This window comes from Gigantopelta aegis, chromosome 11 (genome assembly GCF_016097555.1).
Source record: "Gigantopelta aegis isolate Gae_Host chromosome 11, Gae_host_genome, whole genome shotgun sequence".
Lineage (NCBI taxonomy): Eukaryota > Metazoa > Mollusca > Gastropoda > Neomphalida > Peltospiridae > Gigantopelta > Gigantopelta aegis.
In genome coordinates, this window is record NC_054709.1 from 34480607 (window position 1) to 34502942 (window position 22336).

The window sequence follows — 22336 nt, forward strand, 5'->3', positions numbered from 1 at the left end:
GTGCATTTAAACCTGAATAACAAAACCGTTAACGCATACGAGCTCAATCTCGCCCCAAGACAAAGTCCAAAGAATGTTTTGACACTTTCGTAGGGGAGCGGAAGTTGCCCAGTGGTAAAGCGCTCGCTTGTTGCGCAGTCAGTCTAGGATCGATCCCCGTCGGTATGCCCATTGAGCTATTTTCGTTCCAGCCAGTACACCACGACTGTTATATCACAAGCCGTGGTATGTGCTATCCTGTCAGTGGGGTGGTGCATATTATAAAAGATCTCTTGCTACTAACGGAAAAATTTAGCTGGTTTCCTCTCTTAAGACTGCATATAAAAGATCCCTTGCTGGCAAATGTAGTGGGTTTCCTTTCTAAGTCTACGTGTTAAAATTACCAAATTTTTACATCCGATAGTCGTTAAATAAAGCAAACTCTTTAAAACTGAAGGATAAAAAGCAATGAATACGAGCTCAATCTCTAAAAGATCCCCTAATCGAAAAGAGTAGCCCATGAATTGGCGACAGCGGGTTTCCTCTCTCAATATATGTGTGGTCCTTAACCATATGTCTGACGCCATATAACCGTAAATAAAATGTGTTGAGTCCGTCGTTAAATAAAGCATTTCCTTCCCCAGGAAAATACACTCTACCTACTTCATCTGTAGGACTAACTCTACTACATGACGTCTGTCCTTCGTCGTTTGCAGGGGGACCGGAACTATCCAGGACGATCCTAATTTGTCCACAGATCTAGAACGACTGCCACTCTTCAGAATGATACATCCCTTTTACTTCGTCTGTAAGAAAAGTTATAGTGCATTGGCCATTAGAAGGAAGGAAATGGCTCACTCAACACATTTTATTTACGGTTATATGGCATCGGACATATGGTTAAGGACCACACAGATATTGAGGAGGGAAACCCGCTGTCGCCACTTCATGGGCTACTCTTTTCGATTAGCAGCAAGGGATCTTTTATATGCACCATCCCACAGACAGGATAGTACATACTACGGTCTTTGTTAAACCAGTTGTGGTGCAGTGGCTGGAACGAGAAATAGCCCAATGGGCCCATCGACGGGAATTGATCCTAGATCGATCGCGCATCAGGCGAGCGCTGTACCACTCAGCTACATCCCGCTCCTGGCCATTAGATGTCAAACATTTTATAATTTTTAAATAAAGTCTGAGAGAGGAAATCCGCTATATTATTTTTCCATTGGTAGCAAGGAATCTTTTATATACACCAAACCACATCATCCGTGGGACTGCCACTATATATCTTTCACTCCAGAGCGCAGTTTCACGAAGCGATCTTAGCGCTAAGATCACCTGAATTAAGTGCATAAGGTAGTAGTACACTTAATGCTAAAGTTAGACTATCAACTGTCAGCAGAAAGTTAGTAAACTCGACGGTTGCGTTGTAATTTTCCCCAACTCCCGACTTATAACGGGTGCGCTCAGATTAACAACTAATGAGTTATACGACGAGAACTGAGTTGTAAGAGCGAACAGACTAGCAACTGGACAGTCGTAGAAGTCGTCACAACAGGAAGTTGGCCAACTTTGTGCTGACAGTTGGTAGTTTGAACCTAGCATTAGGTGACGTTAAGTTTGAGATAGCTATGTGGAACAGGGACCAGAATTATACGTTCTAGCTTCCTACATCGTTTGTGCGACTGCCACTTTCAACGACTATATAATGCAAGGCAAATTAAATTTGCGCTGTGCTCTTATCGTGTCACATGTAACCTCAATGCTTTAAGTTTTGAGAATGTACTGTTGAGATTGCAACGTTGCCGAGTGTAGGGGACGCTAATGGAATTTCACGGTAGGTCATCACCACGTACCCTGTATTAGTATGCCGTATCAGTTAAACACAGTGGTGGGAAGCGGGAGGGTCACTTTTTTCACCTATCAGCACAGTTCATTTGCGTCCAAGGAAAATCGATGAATTGGTATGCAACTCTTGTAACGAATATTTCTAAAATTTACAAAATCATTATGTTACCGAGTTTTATATCCATACCAACTCTCCCTCCTGGCCCGAAATTCACCCCTGGCGATGTCAGAGGTTAAGTCCGGGACGGGCGTGCCTGAACCTCTTTTGGATATGGGCACGTGAAAAAGAGTTCCCATACCAACTTTCTCAAAACATTTTAATTCAAAAGTAAGTGTGTTACTGTACGTCCGGCTCTGCTCTGTACACGTTTGTATTGGGGGCGGGACGTAACCCGGTGGTAAAGCGTTCGCTTGATGCGCGGTCGGGTTGGGATCGTTCCCCGTCAGTGGGTCCATTGGGTTATTTCTCGCTCCAGCCAGTGCATCAAAGGTCGTGCTAGGTGCTATCCTGTCTATGGGATGGTGCATATAAAAGATCCCTTGCTGCTAATCGAAAAGAGTAGCCCACGAAGTTGCGACAGCGGGTAACCTCTCTCAATATCGGCATGGTCCTTAACCATATGTCCGACGCCATATAACCGTAAATAAAATGTGTTGAGTGCGTCGTTAAATAAAACATTTCCTTCCTTCCTTTTTTGTATTTACCCATCAAAGTGTCGCATTCATCTAATAGGCTCTGCACGTGGTTGTGACTTTCGTTTCTTTTGCTCTCTAAATCAGTGGCGAATCCATGCATTCTTATGGATGTCGTCACAAACAAAACAACATGGGCATAAAAAAAAACATTATTTTTATCAATTTTATTATACATCTGATATCAAATTGTCAATAAGTGTGTACGGTCTTCAGGAACAATACTATAAAATGAATAATTAGTGGTAAAGATCAGGGACCTCATTCAGAAAGGTCTCTTAGGCTCTGCTAGACAACAAAATATCCTCTTTGCAAGTCTTTTAGCATTGCATTGCGAGATCGCAAAGTTGCGAGAGTTTAGTAAATTAGGCCCCCGAGCCGTAGCTAATTGTTTTGGAGATCTTTTTTCTGATACTTTTTTTTTTTCATGATGCATCATCAATTCTCGGAAACTTCTTCTAAGAAAAGTCTCTGAAGGTACAGGGAAGTGTTCTGTTTCTAGAGAAAAATCTCTAAAACAAAATATCCAGCAACAAATCACACGATGGTCCTGGTCAGAACATCAGAATCAACACCATCTGCATGCTACAGAGGAATGTTGTAATGTGCGTTTCCAAATTCAGAATGATTCAAGATTCATCCGAGCTGAACTATTTCCCCATGATCATATACCACTAAGGTTTCGAGCATGTCTGTCCCGGGTCCCGTCTCTGGAAAGGGGCGAGATGTAGCCCAGTGGCAAAGCGTTCGCTTGATGCGCGGTCGGTCTGGGATCGATCCCAGTCAGTAGGCCCATTTCGCTATTTCTTGTTCCAGCCAGTGCATCACGACTGGTACATCAAAGGCCGTGGTATGAAGCGATCTTAGCGTTAAGATCACCTTGAGCGCATTGCTACCATATGCATTTAAGGTGATCTTAGCGCTAAGATTGCTTCGTAAAACAGGGCCCAGGTATTCTAGTTCATCTTAATTTCAAGTTTGTGGAATTATTTTCAATTTGTTTCAAAACATTTAAATGAAAGTGCTATAAATAAAGTTGAAATGTTTAACAGTTAATGTCATTGTGGTTAAAGTAGTATGGAATGAAATACAAACAAAATTATGCCTTAGACTAATTTTGTTAGGGGTCATTCAAAGTTTTCAACATTTTCACGGTCGTCCAAAGCGTACGACGGGGTGGGGGGTGGGGTGCATGTGTCACTTACGTACGACTTTTGTAGTTTAATAAAATGTCAAATGTTTTGTTGGATTTGGAAATTATTGTTGATACTGCCGATCTTGATCTGGGTCTTTATACGTCCAAGTCCGGCGTTTTGAGCTGACCATCATCATAATATCCCAACATCCTTAGCGCCACATGTACCGGATACAGTCCGAGATGTAAGGTCTCACCAGCTGTATTTTGCCCATGCTATTTTGTATTATTGTGCATTGACCTTTTGGGACATGAGTGAATCAGTTAATGAACCACCTGTTCGGACAGGTATTACAGTTAGATAGCAAAAAACTGAGATGGAAATGTTCTCAATTTTAGAGTGAAAATAAATGCTTATATAATGTATGTTCGCAATGGTGTATGTTGTTAATGCCAATGAGAACCCGTTCTATTGGCAATCTTCGTTTGAAGTTGGGCAATTTAACATGGGTTTCAATGGCAGATGACATCTGTGTAGTGAGACCCGTTCTATTGGCAATTTTCGTTTGAAGTTGGGCAATTTAACATGGGTTTCAATGGCAGATGACATCTGTGTAGTGAGAACCCGTTCTATTGGCAATCTTCGTTTGAAGTTGGGCAATTTAACATGGGTTTCAATGGCAGATGACATCTGTGTAGTGAGAACCCGTTCTATTGGCAATCTTCGTTTGAAGTTGGGCAATTTAACATGGGTTTCAATAGCAGATGACATCTGTGTAGTGAGACTTAAACATGGCGGGCGATTACTTTACAGATCTGTACGCCGAAGTGTTAAATTTGTTATCTCGATTGCCGACAATCGTTCATAAAACAACTACCCATCTATATGGACCTTTTATTAACGTATATGTTGTCGTGAAGAGGGGCCTCCCAGACTAAAGACTTCCTTTATATATATATATATATATATATATATATATATATATATATATATATATATATATATATATATATATATATATAATATATATATATATATAATATATATATATAGTAATATATATATATCATGTATATATATTATAATTTTATATATACATATTTATATATATATATATTATATATATATATATATATATATATATATATGTAATAGTTATAAAAAAAAGTAATTATTTGTCATGTAATTTAATTTCTATGTTGATGGACCCCCGGACATGAAGTGCTCCGGGGCCCCCCCAAGGTCTAAATCCGGTCTCGTGTGTGTGTGTGTGTGTGTGTGTGTGTGTGTGTGTGTGTGTGTGTGTGTGTGTCTGTGTGTGTGTGTGTGTGTGTGTGTGTGTGTGTCAGAGAATCCCTATCTCGAGTTTCAGATATGTTCAACCAAAACTCTACAACACTGTTATTTTGTGTAGACTGTCCCAGAGAGTCTTTGTCAACTTTCAAAAAATACTCAATCAAAACGCTAGGAGAAAATACATGTTAAATGTAACTGTAGATTTTTTAACATTCAATACAAACTCAAAAGTTAGAGATATGCCCTACCGTACTAGTTTGTGCATATTGTCCAAAAAAAGATGACGGACAACGGACGGACACTAGACAACTGTACAAGAAAACATCTACCAAGGAAATCCTAGCAGAACTAAAAATAATGTGCTATCTGCATCTCATATTACCAGCATATACCAGTATCTTTAATGTAATATGAATAAGAGTTGTTATCCAGATTCGGGCATTTTTGTCTAATTCGGGCAAAAACCAGTCAGCGCTCCCCTCCCCCCACCCCCCAAGAATGGAAAATGGGAGCCCTTACTGTAATCATGTTGCAGCTGTTATTCAGTGGAATATGGTTGCAGTGGTGTGCAATTCAAACTCGACTATCGAAGGTAAAAGCTCGCTCTCGCTCTCTCTCTCTCTCTCTCTCTCTCTCTCTCTCTCTCTCTCTCTCTCTCTCTCTCTCTCTCTCTCTCTCTCTCTCTCTCTCTCTCTGTGTGTGTGTGCGTGTGCGCGCGCATTATTGTTAATGCGAATATCAGGGTATTCTTAAGTAATTTACTGCCATACATTAGCAAAACCTGGATTTTATTGGCACCACACACACACAAACATACACACACACACACACACACACACACATACACACCGACTTCGCCAGTGCCAACAGGGGCGTATCGTGGTCTGGATCGGGAGCTGGTGAAGAATAGGAACCTAGCGAGCCCTTTTGTCTTCATTTTTAGCAGGGGTTCTATACTGTGGCAAGCAAAGTTTATAGAGGGGATCGAGACATTTTTAGCAGGGGTTCTATACTGCGGCAAGCAAAGTTTATAGAGGGGGTCGAGACATGTTTAGCAGGGGTTCTATACTGCGGCAAGCAAAGTTTATAGAGGGGGTCGAGACATGTTTAGCAGGGGTTCTATACTGCGGCAAGCAAAGTTTATAGAGGGGGTCGAGACATTTTTAGCAGGGGTTCTATACTGCGGCAAGCAAAGTTTATAGAGGGGGTCGAGACATTTTTAGCAGGGGTTCTATACTGCGGCAAGCAAAGTTTATAGAGGGGGGTCGAGACATTTTTAGCAGGGGTTCTATACTGTGGCAAGCAAAGTTTATAGAGGGGGTCGAGACATGTTTAGCAGGGGTTCTATACTGCGGCAAGCAAAGTTTATAGAGGGGGTCGAGACATTTTTAGCAGGGGTTCTATACTGTGGCAAGCCAAGTTTATAGAGGGGGTCGAGACATGTTTAGCAGGGGTTCTATACTGCGGCAAGCAAAGTTTATAGAGGGGGTCGAGACATTTTTAGCAGGGGTTCTATACTGTGGCAAGCAAAGTTTATAGAGGGGGTCGAGACATTTTTAGCAGGGGTTCTATACTGTGGCAAGCAAAGTTTATAGAGGGGGTCGAGACATGTTTAGCAGGGGTTCTATACTGCGGCAAGCAAAGTTTATAGAGGGGGTCGAGACATTTTTAGCAGGGATTCTATACTGCGGCAAGCAAAGTTTATAGAGGGGGTCGAGACATGTTTAGCAGGGGTTCTATACTGCGGCAAGCAAAGTTTATAGAGGGGGTCGAGACATGTTTAGCAGGGGTTCTATACTGCGGCAAGCAAAGTTTATAGAGGGGGTCGAGACATTTTTAGCAGGGGTTCTATACTGTGGCAAGCAAAGTTTATAGAGGGGGTCGAGACATGTTTAGCAGGGGTTCTATACTGCGGCAAGCAAAGTTTATAGAGGGGGTCGAGACATGCTCCCTTGGAAAATATATTGATAAAAAGAAAATATGCTTGAGCATGTAAGGGCACTTAGTACATGATCAACATCAGATGGCAAACGAAATCAAACGTCCAACCTCGATTCACAAATCAATAAATTTATAAATATGTAAACATTTTCACATTTTATTCATATAAGTTTACAAAAAATTCAAATAACACCAGGCAAGTATTTCACCAAAATACATATCTTATTTACAGAACAACCTATTTTAAAGTCACCGGCAATGTACTTTCAACGTAAATTAGCCATTTCGAGGCAGTATTGACCTTTGACCGGGTCGGTTTCCGCAATGTCGCGCATACGCAGTTCGGAACTCCGAAGTCATCTCTTGTAAAACAAAATAAAATTTTAACTGTATTCATGTTCAGTGAAAGACTAGGATAATAAATACATTAAAAATTCAGCATCTGAAAGTCAACGGCGCTAGTTTCCAGGGCCGTAGCTAGGGGGGGGGGGGGGGGGGGGGGGACAACCGGGAAGCATTATAGAAACTTAAAAGTTACAGTGTCTGGTTACCATATAATAATATCATGCACAAATATGAAATACAAGGTCAACTACACTTTTAAAAAATCCGTGTGTGTTCGCTATGAACGGAGAACGTCAAAAGTATACGCTCGATTCGTCGCCTGTGCGGCCATTGCTCGGCAAACCACAAACGACAGCCTGTTGTCAATTTCAGTTAACAGGTGCGTTTGCGGATTTGAAATTGTAGGGTTCGTCTCAAAAAATAAAATGAGAATTCTTGCGCTGTACAAAGAACGTTCGGTTGTGGATACGTATTATTCTTTCGTTAAAGGGACATTCCTGGGTTTGCTGCAATTTTAAAGATGTTATCGACTAACAGAGACTTTTTAACGATTGTAATTACATATCAAATATATTTTTTTGCATAAAATATTAGTGGCTGTACATTAAACGTGTTTCTGATCGTTCTAATATTTGTATTAGGTTAAATTTCATCTTATTTCCTAAAATATTGTTTTTACGTACGTACGAAATTATTTGAACACAAAATCAAGTTTGGGCTTCTTACAAATAACAAGACGACCAGAAACACATTGAATATACAGACACTGATATTCTAAACAAAAAAATATATTTAATATGTAAGTTTAATCGCAGAAATATTTTATTAATCGGAAACATTTTACAATGCAGCAAACTCAGGAATGTCCTTTTAAAACCGGTTTTGATCTTGACAACGTACTATCGACAATCGTACCTTCCTATTTAAGAATTAATATTTTATAAAGTGTTAGTAAAACTTTCAAAGTTTAGTTTGTATAACACATTCATTATGTATATATTTTTAATAAAATATACTAAAGTAGAAAATGACCGTTTTCACTTTTTAATTTTACGTATGGTAAAATCGACAAATTCAAATAAATATTATTTCGTTTGGAAAGGGTAAAGTTAGTTTGTTTTGTTTAACGACATCAGTGTTAGAGCATATTGATTTAATAATCACCAGATTTTGGATGTCAAACGTTTGGTAATTTTGACATATAATCTAAGAGAGGAAACGGACGCATGTGCAGGGGGGAGAGTATTGGGAGTCGAAACCCTTCCCTGACCAAGAAAAAAAAAAATTTGAAATATATTTTCTGGGGGAACATGGCCCCATATAAACTTCGCTCAACGCAGTCTATAACCCCCAACCCCGCGGAAATCCCTGCACACGCGCCTTGGAAACCCGCTACATTTTTAAAATATCTTTTTATTATTTTTTTTTAGCAAGAAATCATTTATATGTACCATCCCACAGACAGGATATCACATACCATGGCCTTTTATATACCAGTCATGGCGCACTGGCTGGAACAATCCCGCCGATGGGGATCGATCCTAGACCGACCGCGCATTAAAAAAAAAAAACCCACATTTTTAGGTCGAAGTAATGAATAGAAATTACATATCGTCGGCGAAATGACAAAAGGTCGTAACTACGCTTTTGGCGAGAAATCACTTTTTGGAATTTCCAGTTAGAAAATTCATATTCTGCTTTTATCAAAAGATCGTAACTATCGGCCTATTAGAAAGTGGCTGACTGTCACATGACAAATAGTCGTATTATAACTGGTCCAAGAAACAAAATGACAAAACGTTCTATCTACAAAGCGGGAAGCTAGAGTGTGGACATGACGCTCAGCATTGCATTATGTTCACACATTACATGGATTACATGTAAATAAAACCAGTTAATTACACCTGATTGTATGTGTATTTAATCCATGTATAGATCTTGCCTTATTCCTTCAACCTGTGTTAAATTCTAGATCAGAATGTCGTAATTGACATTTTCAACGACATTTCAGGTGTAAAAATGTCGTAAGTACATTTGTAGACCCGACACATAGGGTAAAACGTCCTAATTTCGGACGTAGCCGTAACTATGGTACACCCACTATTAAGTAGTTATCACTATTAACTGTTAATATGTTCGCATAACAACGACTATAACAAAATAACGTATTTTTCGAAAAATATTCAGTTGTTTTGCTCCCCTCTAAAATTTTGAAAAGTGTAGTTACGAGGTTTTGTCATTTCGCCGACGATATAGTCTTCATAAATGTTACGTATATCGAACATACCGCCCTCTTCCTCTACCCCTAGAGCGTTACATAATTATTAACACCCCCTTACATGTAACGTGTATGCCAACCGCTGGTCACTGTCAAAATTTCAAGGCAAATCCCCCACCGACCCCAGGAAAGGTATTGTACCATACCTCTATGGATATAAATATATTTTGGAGGTAAGAGACGACCCCTTAATCAAGACAGTTAAATTTGTTCAAAATGACGTGAGAAGCTCAGCGCCTGCGGAAATCGTGTAAATTCCCAGTTCTACTGGCGTCCCGCTAATTGAAGAAAAACAAGCTGGCCATTGGGTTTGCAGTTGACCTAGATAATGTAGATAAGCGAGCATTGCGAAATTATAGGATGTGGTGGGCCTTTTATGTACCAAACAGAACTGGATCATCTATTCTAAATGCTTAAACAATAAAAACATTCCAGACACTGCAGCTTTAAAGAAAATTATCTTCTTAACCGTTTAAGGAGTTTTAGACTATCACTTACTGAGTTGTCTCCCCCCCCCCCCCCCCCCCCCCCCCCACCCCCCCCCCCCCCCCCCCACCCCACACACACCCTTCCAACGAAAAATCACGGTCCTGGTTTCTGTATTAGAATATTTTATGTTTAAAAAAAATAATCATAATAAATAAATAAAAACGTCAGTACGACCAAAAGACTGCATAAGCAAGCAGTAGTAGTACATCATGTGCAATAAAACGGTAAAAGTCCTATGACAATAACAAATATTTAACCCTATCTATAATAACTAGGACCAATACTTTAAAGGGACAGACCCTAGTTTCTAAATACTAAGACATATTTTTCGCATACATTACTTACATTGTGTTGTTTAGATTTTCAACTTCCGTACATCCGAAGTGTTTCTGGTCACCCTGGTCTTTTTAATACCACAAAATGTATAGATATATATTTTTTTTTATATATATTTTTTTTAAACGCACGTCACGCATTATCAATAAGTAGGTGCATTGATGTCGCCGCCGATTTACTGTGAATATATATCATTTGGGTGGTATGTTTTACTAACAAAATACTCTACTACAGCACGTGTCCTATTTAGACCACTTTAAAATCAGTTTAAATACAGTATTTCGACTGTTTCGATAAATTCGCATTCAAAGTGTAATTTTGACATGTTCGTTACTGTCGCCAAACGAAAACACTAAACGTCCAACATTTGGCTGTTGTAAGAGCATAAGTATATTCCATAAATTTCTACATATTATTTCTTAGTGAGGTGAAACCAATAAAATGCGGCGTATATTTCATTAATTTTAAACTGTATCTATTCACAACAAGACTGTTTTCTTCGAAAAGTAACTCGTAACTTTTGATTACATGTCTGTTACCCATTATACAGATGACTAGAAAACACAGTGCAAAGGCATTATAAAGTCTAATTTCATATACCACTGCCATTGCTAACTGTATAAAACTTAAACTGGTCAACATAAATTGTATAGTTTAAATGTTATTTATAACAGAACACACACCACTTAGTTAAATGACTTCATAATGACACGTTCGTGACCTGCAATATATATATATATATATATATATATATATATATATATATATATTATGTGCACTTGTATGGGTTGTATGGTGTTATAAATACATGACGTCTATGTAAACAGCAAGAAAGTACAAAAAATATTGTTTAAAGTAATGCATATATGTAAAATATCAACACGAGACACCCAAAGTGTCAGATTCCGTTACCAACAGATTCGTTACCAAGTATTCGTAACTAACGCTCATGTGTGCTAGCTTTACCTAAATTATGTTGACGTCATTCAGCTTGGTGATATGACGTAGCAGTATGGTGGCTTCACAGGGTTGACCTTGTTTTGAAAGAAATCTGAGCGTTCACGAAAGCAGAGGTAAATAGATTATACTATCACATTGTTTTTCAGCTATGTATTGTTGCAAATTGTATTTGGAATGTACTCACTGATGAATAATATACCAATAAACCCTATCACATTGATATATATATATATATATATATATATATATATATATATATATATATATATATATATATATATATATATATATATATTCGAAATGTATATATGTACACGATGTGTGGTAGCAATATTGGTGAGACATGTTCGTTACGAAAATGTAACGAACATGTCATACTAAAACCACTTTGTGTAAAGCAAGTATAATTAATCGTACTCTATAAACTTCAGTAAAATATATTCATATGCATATTACTTATCAGAAATAAATTATTTCGATATGATATAATAAAACTACAGTAGTGTATGTTTTGTTAACAGAGTCTTAGTATTTCTACATAAAATAAAATGATTGATCCACATTTTATCGTTAACATATGTATTGATCTGGTTAATAAAATGTCCCTAAACAATTTATACTCTTATCAAAACATATCAGACGTCTTAAGTATAGCTATTTGACTTGTACGCCGTACCAACCATTGATAAAATTTGTGACGAAGGTGTGGTAACGGACATTTTATTTAAAGGTAACGAACATGTCAAAGAGATAAATGTATATTATATAATGTTTTAACTCATGTTTCTTTGTACACATGGTTAAATCCAAAGCTGAGATCCAAAAGGCGTACAGGAAAAGGTTGAAGGAGAAGAATAATGAACTGTATCTGACTAAATAAAGGGAAAGGCGGAGAGAAACATATGTTGCCAATAATCAGCTTCCAAAGCGTGAAAGAGATGAGCGTAACAAGAAAAACAAGAGATTATTTGAAACGATATCGCCAGAAGAAGAAGGAAGCAGCAGCCTTGCTAATCAATGAACTTAACTCAGATGATAACCAAACAGAGCTTCCAAACACTAGTGGTCACGAGAGTGCCCCTTCAGACAACCAGAAGAGAATGCTGGTTAGAATGAACTTCCCACAGAGCAAATGGACCAAGAATGCGAATCTCAAAAGAGCTCAAGAAAGCTATGCTGAATAATAAGGCATTGACAATTAATATGAAAGTCTGCAATGCAAGTACTGAAGTACATTACATACAATGCAAAGAGGGAAAAGGAAAGCATGTACAAGCCCTACTACGCCTAAATCAAAAGTTGCGAGACAGATGCAAGATATGAACCTCACTCCTAAACAAGGTACCAGTGTGCAAAAAGAGCTTGTTTTCACAAATGTAATATCTGATGAGATAAAATTATCAGCACATAAAGCGCCAATCAAGACGGAAGAAAATTCTGCAGAACCTACTAGGCGGAAACCTATTGAAAAAGAAAGAAAGAAAGAAATGTTTTATTTAACGATGCACTCAACACATTTTTATTTACGGTTATATGGTGTCAGACATATGATCAAGGACCACACAGATTTTGAGAGGAAACCTGCTGTCGCAACTACATGGGCTACTCTTTCCGATTAGCAGCAAGGGATCTTTTATTTGCGCTTCCCACAGGCAGGACAGCACAAACCTACCATTGAGCCTTGCGGAGCACTCAATTAAAAATCCCATGCCTCGACTGGGATCCGAACCAAGTACCTACCAGCCTGTAGACCAATGGCCTAACCACAACTCCACCGAGGCCGGTTATTGCTGAATGAATTTGCACGTGAAATCATTGAAAAATTGTAATTTATGCGATTAATTGACATTGAATGATTTGAGGAACATCTTTATGATATCAAATAAGCCATATATGAGTAATGAGCCAATATATTTGCTACATCTGAAGCACACTCGAGTGTTATATCAATATAACGGACATTTCATGTGCGATAAAAACTGTCAGTAGATGTATATTTCGATCAAATATAGAAAAATAACCATTCCAATGATGTTCAAACCGCTTAGTATTTGTGTATTTCAAGTTTTAATATCAATAAAGCAATTTGAAGGAATAAATATTTGTGTTTTTATATATCTTTAATGCACCAACTTATTGATAATGCGTGATGTGCGTCTGAGAAGTAACAGTTATGGAGTCTCGTTATAGGGTGTATACTTCCAAATGAAATTCCAGACGACAATAGTAACATGTGACTAAAATTCCTACCTGCAACGTATCAATCGACATAAACACCATGGACATAAATACTACCACCCCTCACCCTTAAAGTGAATCAGAAAACATTGGGGGTCAAGCTGCTCATTTCTGAGATAACAGGTAGCATCTATGACTACCCTAGTTCAGCACAAATTTTTTTTATAGGTACCCTATACATGTTTCAAGCACAAGGCTACTTAACACAGTGGTATTAGATGAAATAAAATTGCATAAATGTTTTGCCCAGATGAAACGAAATGTTTTTTTACAACTAACAAACTCACATTTATCACCAATCACAGGTCTTGTGGTGTTCACTTCTCTATCAAGAGTTGGGTGCACCTCAAACTTTGACCCAGCCGGAAGTTATTTGGTTTAGTCCATTTTGAAGGGCATTTCAACATCACAGACTTTTGGTTCACTCTCTTGTATCCAAATTTGTTAAAGGTTTGTAAATTAACCAAACTTAGTGTCCATTTTTACTGGTTGAAACTAGGGTCTATGTGAAAAATATGTCTTAGTGTTTAAAAACTAAGGTCTGTCCCTTTAATAAAAAAAAGTCCTTTCCAAACTTCCAAGAAGACAACACATTTTTTTATTATTGAACAACACACTCGACACATTTTAATTACGACTATATGGTGTCAGTGTCAAGTGTGTCACACATGGTTAAAGACCGCAACACGGGTAGGTGAGCAGTAGTTGCCACCATTACATGGGCTGCTCTTTTTGACTACCAGCAGCAAGGAATCTTCTATGGGCATCATCGTACAGACAGGATATCACACACCATGGCCTTTGTTACACCAGTTATGGAGCACAGATTCAAACGGAAAATACTAGTTTTCCAATGGGCTCACCGGCGAGGTTAAAGCTTTACCACTGGGCTACATTCAGCCCCCCTCCCAGGAAGACATCTTTCAAAAGATAAATAGATTCTTGAGACACTCGCTGCATTTCAATATAGTCAGAACACCTTTGGTTCAAGCTTTGTTCAGACTAACGCACTGTGTGTATATAATATATTCAGAACTTTCTGAGTTTTCAGGATAAAACTGGAATAAATAATGTTTATATACGAATATAAAAAATATATTCAGACCTCGTCGTTTGAAGCTATCACTTTCACGGAGACTAGTTCATAGAGGGCAATTTTTAGCTCCCCTCAGCATGCAAATTTATCTTGTATCACTATGACAATATCTTATATAGCTAACCATAATCTAAGTTAGCTCAACAATGAATTACTTCCCTCAATTCTGTTCATGGCGAGGTCTGTCCATATTCAAACTGGTCATCTTATATTCTTGCTAGAATGCTGGGATAGCCGAGCATGGTGTGAAATACAACTTCTCCATCCGTATTTTCTATTTCAAAGCAAACCGCTGTGTTGTCTTCCGCGCTTTCCCAGCTGTGAACGATCAACTCATCGCCTTCAAGATTTTCTCCTGTAAACCCCATCCTGATTTTCCGCAGTCCCATTTGGACGACCTCTTTACTGACGTTCTTGTAAAAACCCTTTTTTATCCCATCATGCATAGCGTTGATACAGAACTGAACGTACGACGTCCAGGTTGTGTGATTGTAATTGTCCGTGTCTGTCCACATGACCGTCACCTTGAAGACATGGGTATCAGCTGGTCTGGCAGTTCTCTGTACTATCAAAGGTTCATTTGAAATGGCGACATTAGCATATTTTCCTCTCCACCAATCAGGAAGAGGCATTGGTCGCCTGGTGGCTTTGTTGATGTAAACAACTTGAGTGATGATGTGCATAAGTTTCTGCCCAGTAGAGGGCGCAGTTAGTGTGCCAATGCTACTCAGAGATGACTTTCCAACATAGCCAATTTGGAATTGGAAACTAAGGGGCCATTTTGATACAGTTCTATCGTACATACCTTGGTCGGTCTCTATTGCCACTGATGCCATGAACGAGTATGAATCATTTGTCAGTTTGGCATAATCACAAAATGTACGACCTGACTTGTCGAGAGGTTTGTGATTTGCAAAGAATCGCATACAAACAACAACATGCATCAGGCTTGTAATTCTTGGATTACCTGCAAAACACAATTCACGAGAAAACGTTTATAATGGTATCTAGAAGGGAACATTATGTTTTCAACATCTTGATTAGCGACATTTCTAGCCAGTTAAAAATCGATTACTGTTTAATGTTTTGAAATTGTGTAGTGATCTCTGAAACTTGCTTAGTGAATCGTGACATGATACTAAAGAACATGTTCCCCATCTTAGTGTCTCTTTGTTACTTATTTAATATTATATTATGTACTAGATGTTACCCATGGTTACCAGGGAAAGGTCTAGATGAGCTGTGGTACAATACACTATTTGTTTGATTGGGTACCAGTAAGTTCAAAAAGCAGTCGGTACTCGGTAGTGCTGTTGAAAATAGGAGATGTAACCGCTACACAATGCTAAAACATTTAAACAGTAGTAACTAATCAATCATCAGTTTGTTATTAAATGTCACCAGTTTAAAAAAATTAAGAGAAAAGTATTCCCTGAGGTACTGTGTTGACACCCTGGTACCTGCTCCCACCCAGAGAATTTTTTTGTTTTATTTGTTTACCGACACCTCTAGAGCACACTGATTTATTAGTCATCGGCTATTGAATAAAATGGACTCATGCCCAACACCTAAATGGATTGGTCACATCCAAACCAATCAGAAAACATTTAAACTTTTTAGGCAAAAAATGTAAGTTGTATTTTTCAGTAAAAGATATTAAAACTTTTTAGGCAAAAAATTTAATTTGTACTTTTCAGTAAAAGATATTAAATAACAAAACAAAAAGTTGATCGCATAATTCTATAAAACTGGTGATATGAGGCAATAACTGCCATACAAGTACGCACTATGGTGGTTAAAGGATTGCTATTTGTGTTCTGACATCTATTTCACCCCACCCCTAAAAATAAAATGTGTAAATGTAAAGGCAAATGTATGTATCATATGTACGCCCTGTGTGGGCGAATTATAGGAACATTTATTTTAGTCCTTGGCCCAAATATTTGGCGAATAAGGGCAAACATTAATTTTGGGGCTGAATTTTCCAAAACTGATTTTTGCCGAATGGTGTGTATTAAATAGTCGAATAAACAAAGTGTTTGGTACATAATGCATAGGGACCACTCATAGACGGTCTCCCCCACTCTATAAATACCAGAACTCTTTCTGGAAGTCAGTATATGAAGTAAATATCGCTATACAAGTACGCAATATAGTGCTGAAAGCATTGCTGTATGCGTTATGACATCTAGTTCACCACACCCCTAAAAATAAAATGTGTACATGTAAAGGCAAATGTATGTATCATATGTATGCCCTGCGTAGGCAAATTATAGGAACATTTATTTTAGTCCTTGGCCGAAATATTTGGTGAATAAGGGCAAAAATTAATTTTGGGACCAAATTTTCCAAAATTTATTTTTGCCAAATGGTGTGTATTAATTAGTCGAATAAACAAAGTTTTTGGTACATAATGGATAGGAACCAGTCACACAGGGTCTCCCCCACTCTATAAATATCAGAACCATTTGTGGAAGTCTCTATATGAGGCAATGACCGCCATACAAGTACGCACTATAGTGCTGAAAACATTGCTATATGTGTGCTGACATCTAGTTCACCCCACCCTTAAAAATAAAGTGTGTAAATGTAAAGGCAAAAGTATATATCGTATGTACGCCCTGCATGGGCGAATTATAGGAACCTTTATTTTAGTCTTTGGCCCAAATATTTGGTGAATAAGGCTAAAAATTAATTTTGGGGCCGAATTTTCCAAAATTGATTTTTGCCGAATGGTGTGTATTAAGTAGTCGAATAAACAAAGGTTTTGGTACATAATGGATATAAACCAGTCACACAGGGTCTCTCCCACTCTATAAATATGAGAACCCCTTCTGAAAGTCAGTATTCGAGGCAATGACCGCCATACATGTACGCACTATAGTGAACAAAGCAATGCTGTATGTGTGCTGACTTCTAGTTCAACCCACCCCTAAAAATAAAATGTGTAAATGTAAAGGCAAATGTATGTATCGTATGTACGCCCTGCCTGGGCGAATTATAGGAACATTTATTTTAGTCTTTGGGCCAAATAATTGTTGAATAAGGCCAAAAATAAATTTTGGGACCGAATTTTCCAAAATTTATTTTTGCTGAATGGTGTATATTAAGTAGTCGAATAGAGAAAGGTTTTGGTACATAATTGACAGGGACCACTCACCCAGGGTCTCTCCCACTCTATAAATATCAGAACCCTTTCTGGAAGTCAGTATATGACGCAATAACCGCCATACGAGTACGCACTATTTGTGTTCTGTATTAAGTAGTTGAATATCAGAACCACCCCTAAAAATAAATCGTGTTTCTTATCGATTAGTGCACTACAAATATTAGGACAATGAGAAACACACTGAATATACAGACACTGATATTCTAAACAAGAAAATATATTTAATATGTAATGCTATGTAAATTTTATTCGTCGAAAACATCTTACAATGAAACAAATTCAACATGTGTAGGGTTTCTGCCAGAAGGTACCCTAAAATCCAGGAAATTAATAGATACATTTTAATAATTTTTAGAAAGATTTTAACAAGCGAACAGATGTTTAAAATTTATCAAAGTACATGAAATGGATATTAATGGGTACATTTTTATGATTTTTAGAAAGAGTACAGTAAGAAAATTCCTGGTTAAAATTTATCAAAGTACATAAAATTATTGTCCAATTTCAAAAGATTAAAAACCCATAATCACAAAGTAGGGGCACGTGTGATCTGGTTTCTTTTTATTACATAGCCTCAAATTATTTTCTGGCAGAAAGCCTGAAATGAATATCCTTTTAATTACCATCTCTATCAAAGTCTTCAACAGACAATCCTGGCATGGTCACCGTGGCAACAGTCTCCTCAGTGTTCAGTGTAAGTTTGTAACCCATCTTCTCCAAGTTACTTGATCCTAGAAACGTTCTGAAATAAAAGGCAAGACATACCAGTATATACATGAATGTATTTTAAAATACAGTCACTTGATAATGTATTATAAAATATAGTAACTTGATAATGTATTATAAAATATAGTAACTTGATAATGTATTATAAAATATAGTAACTTGATAATGTATTTTAAAATATAGTCACTTGATAATGTATTTAAAATATAGTCACTTGATAATGTATTTAAAATATAGTCACTTGATAATGTATTTTAAAATATAGTCACTTGATAATGTATTTAAAATATAGTCACTTGATAATGTATTTAAATTATAGTCACTTGATAATGTATTTAAAATATAGTCACTTGATAATGTATTTTAAAATATAGTCACTTGATAATGTATTTAAAATATAGTCACTTGATAATGTATTTTAAAATATAGTCACTTGATAATGTATTTAAAATATAGTCACTTGATAATGTATTTAAAATATAGTCACTTGATAATGTATTATAAAATATAGTCACTTGATGTATTTAAAATATAGTCACTTGATAATGTATTTAAAATATAGTCACTTGATAATGTATTTAAAATATAGTCACTTGATAATGTATTATAAAATATAGTCACTTGATAATGTATTTTAAAATATAGTCACTTGATAATGTATTTTAAATATAGTCACTTGATAATGGCACAGAACTGGCTTTAATTATGTACCAGGCACTAATCTAGGTTTGGGGTGGGACATAGCCCAGTGGTAAAGCATTTGCTTGATGTGTGGTCGGTCAAGGATCGATTCCTGTCGGTGGACCCACTGGGCTATTTCTCGTTCTAGCCAGTGCTCCACAACTGGTTTAACAAAGGCTGTGATATGCAGGGTATGCACTTGGGATTTTTTTTGCTTGCCAATTGGGCCGCTCACAGCAACTCTGACTCGCCCGTACAAGTTTTGAATGGCCCGCGACTGAATTTAAAAAAAAAAAGGAACTTACTTAAATTACACTTTAAAAACATGTTCTCATATCATACAAACAATAATATCAACACAAAAGAAGGAAACAGAACTTGTTTTACTTATATTACAAACTGTTGTAATTAAATTATAATTATTATGCTGTCACAGGACCCATACAATCAAATATCTGGAATGTTTTACCCTTAAGGCTCGGTCTTGGAATGAATAAGGTGCTTTTATAGCCAGATGATGAGGAATTTTTTTTTTTAAACTAAGTCGACAGCAATCTATACGTGATAAGGTTTTGACTTGCCCGGCTCTATTTTGACTCACCATTTTTTGCAGTTTAGGTTTAAACAAAAATTCTGTGGAATCCTACTATAAACTTTTTTACTGCACTGTGACGAACATTCAAAACTGCAAAAAATAAATAGTTTCATTGACCTAGGACTTACAGTGTGAAAAATTTATCTAAACACATAAAATGTAAACGAAACTATAATGCTGCCTCCAGAGAGGCTATATCTATATCTCACATTTTTATTTCATAAAGGAAAGCGGAGATGTTTGATAAAAATTGGCAAAGTGAATCAGCAACATTATTTTATTATTATTACTAAAACACAACCAGTTTTCTTTCACTTGATGTGCAGTTGGTCTAGGATCGATTCCCGTCGGTGGACCCATTGGGCTATTTCTTGTTTCAGCCAGTGCTCCACAACTGGTGTAACAATGGCTGTGGTATGTGCTATCCTGTCTATGGGATGGTGCATATAAAAAGATCCCTTGATACTAAAGGAAAAATGTAGTGGGTTTCCTCTCTAAGACTATATGTCATAATTACCAAATGTTTGACATCTAATAGCCAAGTTAGCCAATGATTAATAAATCAATAAAAATGTGCTCTAGTGAAACAGGAACCTCACCGAAAGAAGGCAACGGACAATATATTTATTTCTACATATATCTCATCATCAAATGTCTTGTAGGACAGTATGTTAAACATTTTACTGAAAATGAAACACCCGTAATGCACCATATAGCCACAGTTCAACAATGTATTTATAAGCTGTCACACACACACACACACACACACACCCCCCCTTTTCAATCCAGTGGTCTCTGCAATGCACATGCTATGAACAGCCAACAAAGTTCAATGACCTAGCTGATACTCGCTTAATGCTGGCAATTTGCTGATACTCGCTTAATGCTGGCAATTTACATGTATACCAACATGCCCGATGACGCTGAGATTCAGATACTTAGTAATAACGGTGCAGTTACTGTTTTAATATTTACTTTTAATCTATTTTCAGTTCACAAAGTATATTTTATTTTTAACAATAAGAAAAAATATATCTTGAAAAAAAAAGTCCAATATGGTACACGGCAACAAAAATGCTGCGGTGAACGAAAACTCCGTGGCATTGCCGATTGCTGCGGGCAATTGCAAGGGTCGATACCTACAACTCCTCAAACCATTAAGAAGAGGATTTTCTCTAAGTTTCGATTATTTTTGCCACATTTATTTAGAGGGCACACACAAACACCTCCCCTCCTCGCTAGCTACGGCCCTGAAGAAGATTCAACTGGAACAGAATAAATCACTGCCATGAAAACAATCTTGAAGTGATTAGCCTAATCCCCCCCCCCCCCCCCCCCCCCCCTTCTATACACACATATGAGGAGCAAACAATTACTCTCTTTGAACTAATCTCAGAGAAGTGTTGGGGAACCAGAGACATAGATCAGGCACTAAACCTTAAACTTTAAAGGCATGCTGGGAGGGGGGGGGGGGGGGGGGGGGGGTGGTATTTAATATCTTCTATTTTTACATTTTTGAAAAGCTATAGGCCCCTATTGCCAAGATTAAAAAAATTAACTGAAAAGATTTAAACGGAAAAATATCCGCCCGGTCCCCCCTTCCCCTAACCCTAACCCTAACTCCAACCCTAACCCCAACCCAAGTCCTAACCCCAGCCATAACCCCAACCCAAGTCCTAACCCCAGCCATAACCCCAACCCCAACTTAACCCTAACCCTAACCCTAACCCTCAACCCTAACTAAAAATAATAATGGAGGGGACCGGGCGGATATTATACCTAAATAAGGACGTTATGTGTAATGTAGTTTTACCTGGATATAACACCTTGGCGTTCAGGGGGATTTTCATCATTTTGCAAAGTCACCTCCGAGTCCGACATTTCACGTGCCACTGAAGTTGTAACGCTTGAAGAATATTCTGGATATGGTCTACACGGTAGTCTGTGCCTTTGTAGAGAACGAAAAATGTTTGAAACAAAATGCAGTGTACTTTTACAACCAACCATTGCCTTAAATACAAAACAAAATACCCACAAGTTAAAAAGGCAGACGATGAAGTTTTGTTTCCTTGTAAAGGGAGATAATTTCAAAGTGGCTATACGAACGGCAGCCGTCAAGATCGTATTAATAACTGAGGCCAACCTATATACACGACCGCTGTGTATAGATCTAGTGAAACTCATAGCTCTTACCGAGGCAATAAACGTGAAAACAAACAGATGTTGTCGGCAAATAATTTAAGATTTAACAGATCTGATGTTAATATGTGTCACGTACGGACAATGTCACACAAACTATATATACCATTAACGTCCCAAACTGCGTTCACCTAACGACAAAAACACGAATACGATATTTACGGAAATATTATTCTACATTTTCCAGCTACGATACCTGAAACAAAATAGATTGCAATCAATTAACGTAAAAAATTCAACAATGTGGATGTAAAACAAATTCATTCTAGTAAACAAAAGTGTAACAACCTCCGGTAAACAGGAAAGAGTGCGACGTTTCTAACTGCGT

The 22336-nt window shown here is 37.5% G+C and overlaps 1 protein-coding gene across 3 annotated transcripts; it reads right to left on the reverse strand.

Annotated features, from left to right (window-relative positions):
• Positions 1–13985: 13985 nt before the first annotated feature.
• On the reverse strand, positions 13986–21866 carry LOC121384985. Of its 3 annotated transcripts, none has more exons than XM_041515497.1 (4): positions 21676–21866; positions 19816–19899; positions 18431–18549; positions 13986–15605 (listed from the first exon to the last, which is right to left on the reverse strand). In XM_041515497.1, the coding sequence occupies exons 3-4, from the start codon at positions 18516–18518 to the stop codon at positions 14845–14847; spliced, it is 849 nt and encodes a 282-aa protein (XP_041371431.1). In that variant the 5' UTR covers positions 18519–18549; positions 19816–19899; positions 21676–21866; the 3' UTR covers positions 13986–14844. The 3 variants fall into 3 exon arrangements, with proteins under 3 accessions (XP_041371431.1, XP_041371430.1, XP_041371429.1); XM_041515496.1 differs by having other exon boundaries at positions 21623–21866; XM_041515495.1 differs by lacking the exon at positions 19816–19899 and having other exon boundaries at positions 21623–21866.
• Positions 21867–22336: the final 470 nt, after the last annotated feature.

Coding starts and splice junctions, on each gene's coding strand:
- LOC121384985 (XM_041515495.1), bottom strand. CDS start 21,816: ATGGTTGGTTGTAAAAGTACACTGCATTTTGTTTCAAACATTTTTCGT. Junction 18,550..21,622: donor CGCCAAGGTGTTATATCCAG/GTAAAACTACAT, acceptor CTTTTATTTCAG/AACGTTTCTAGGATCAAGTA. Junction 15,606..18,430: donor TGAAGACTTTGATAGAGATG/GTAATTAAAAGG, acceptor TGTGTTTTGCAG/GTAATCCAAGAATTACAAGC.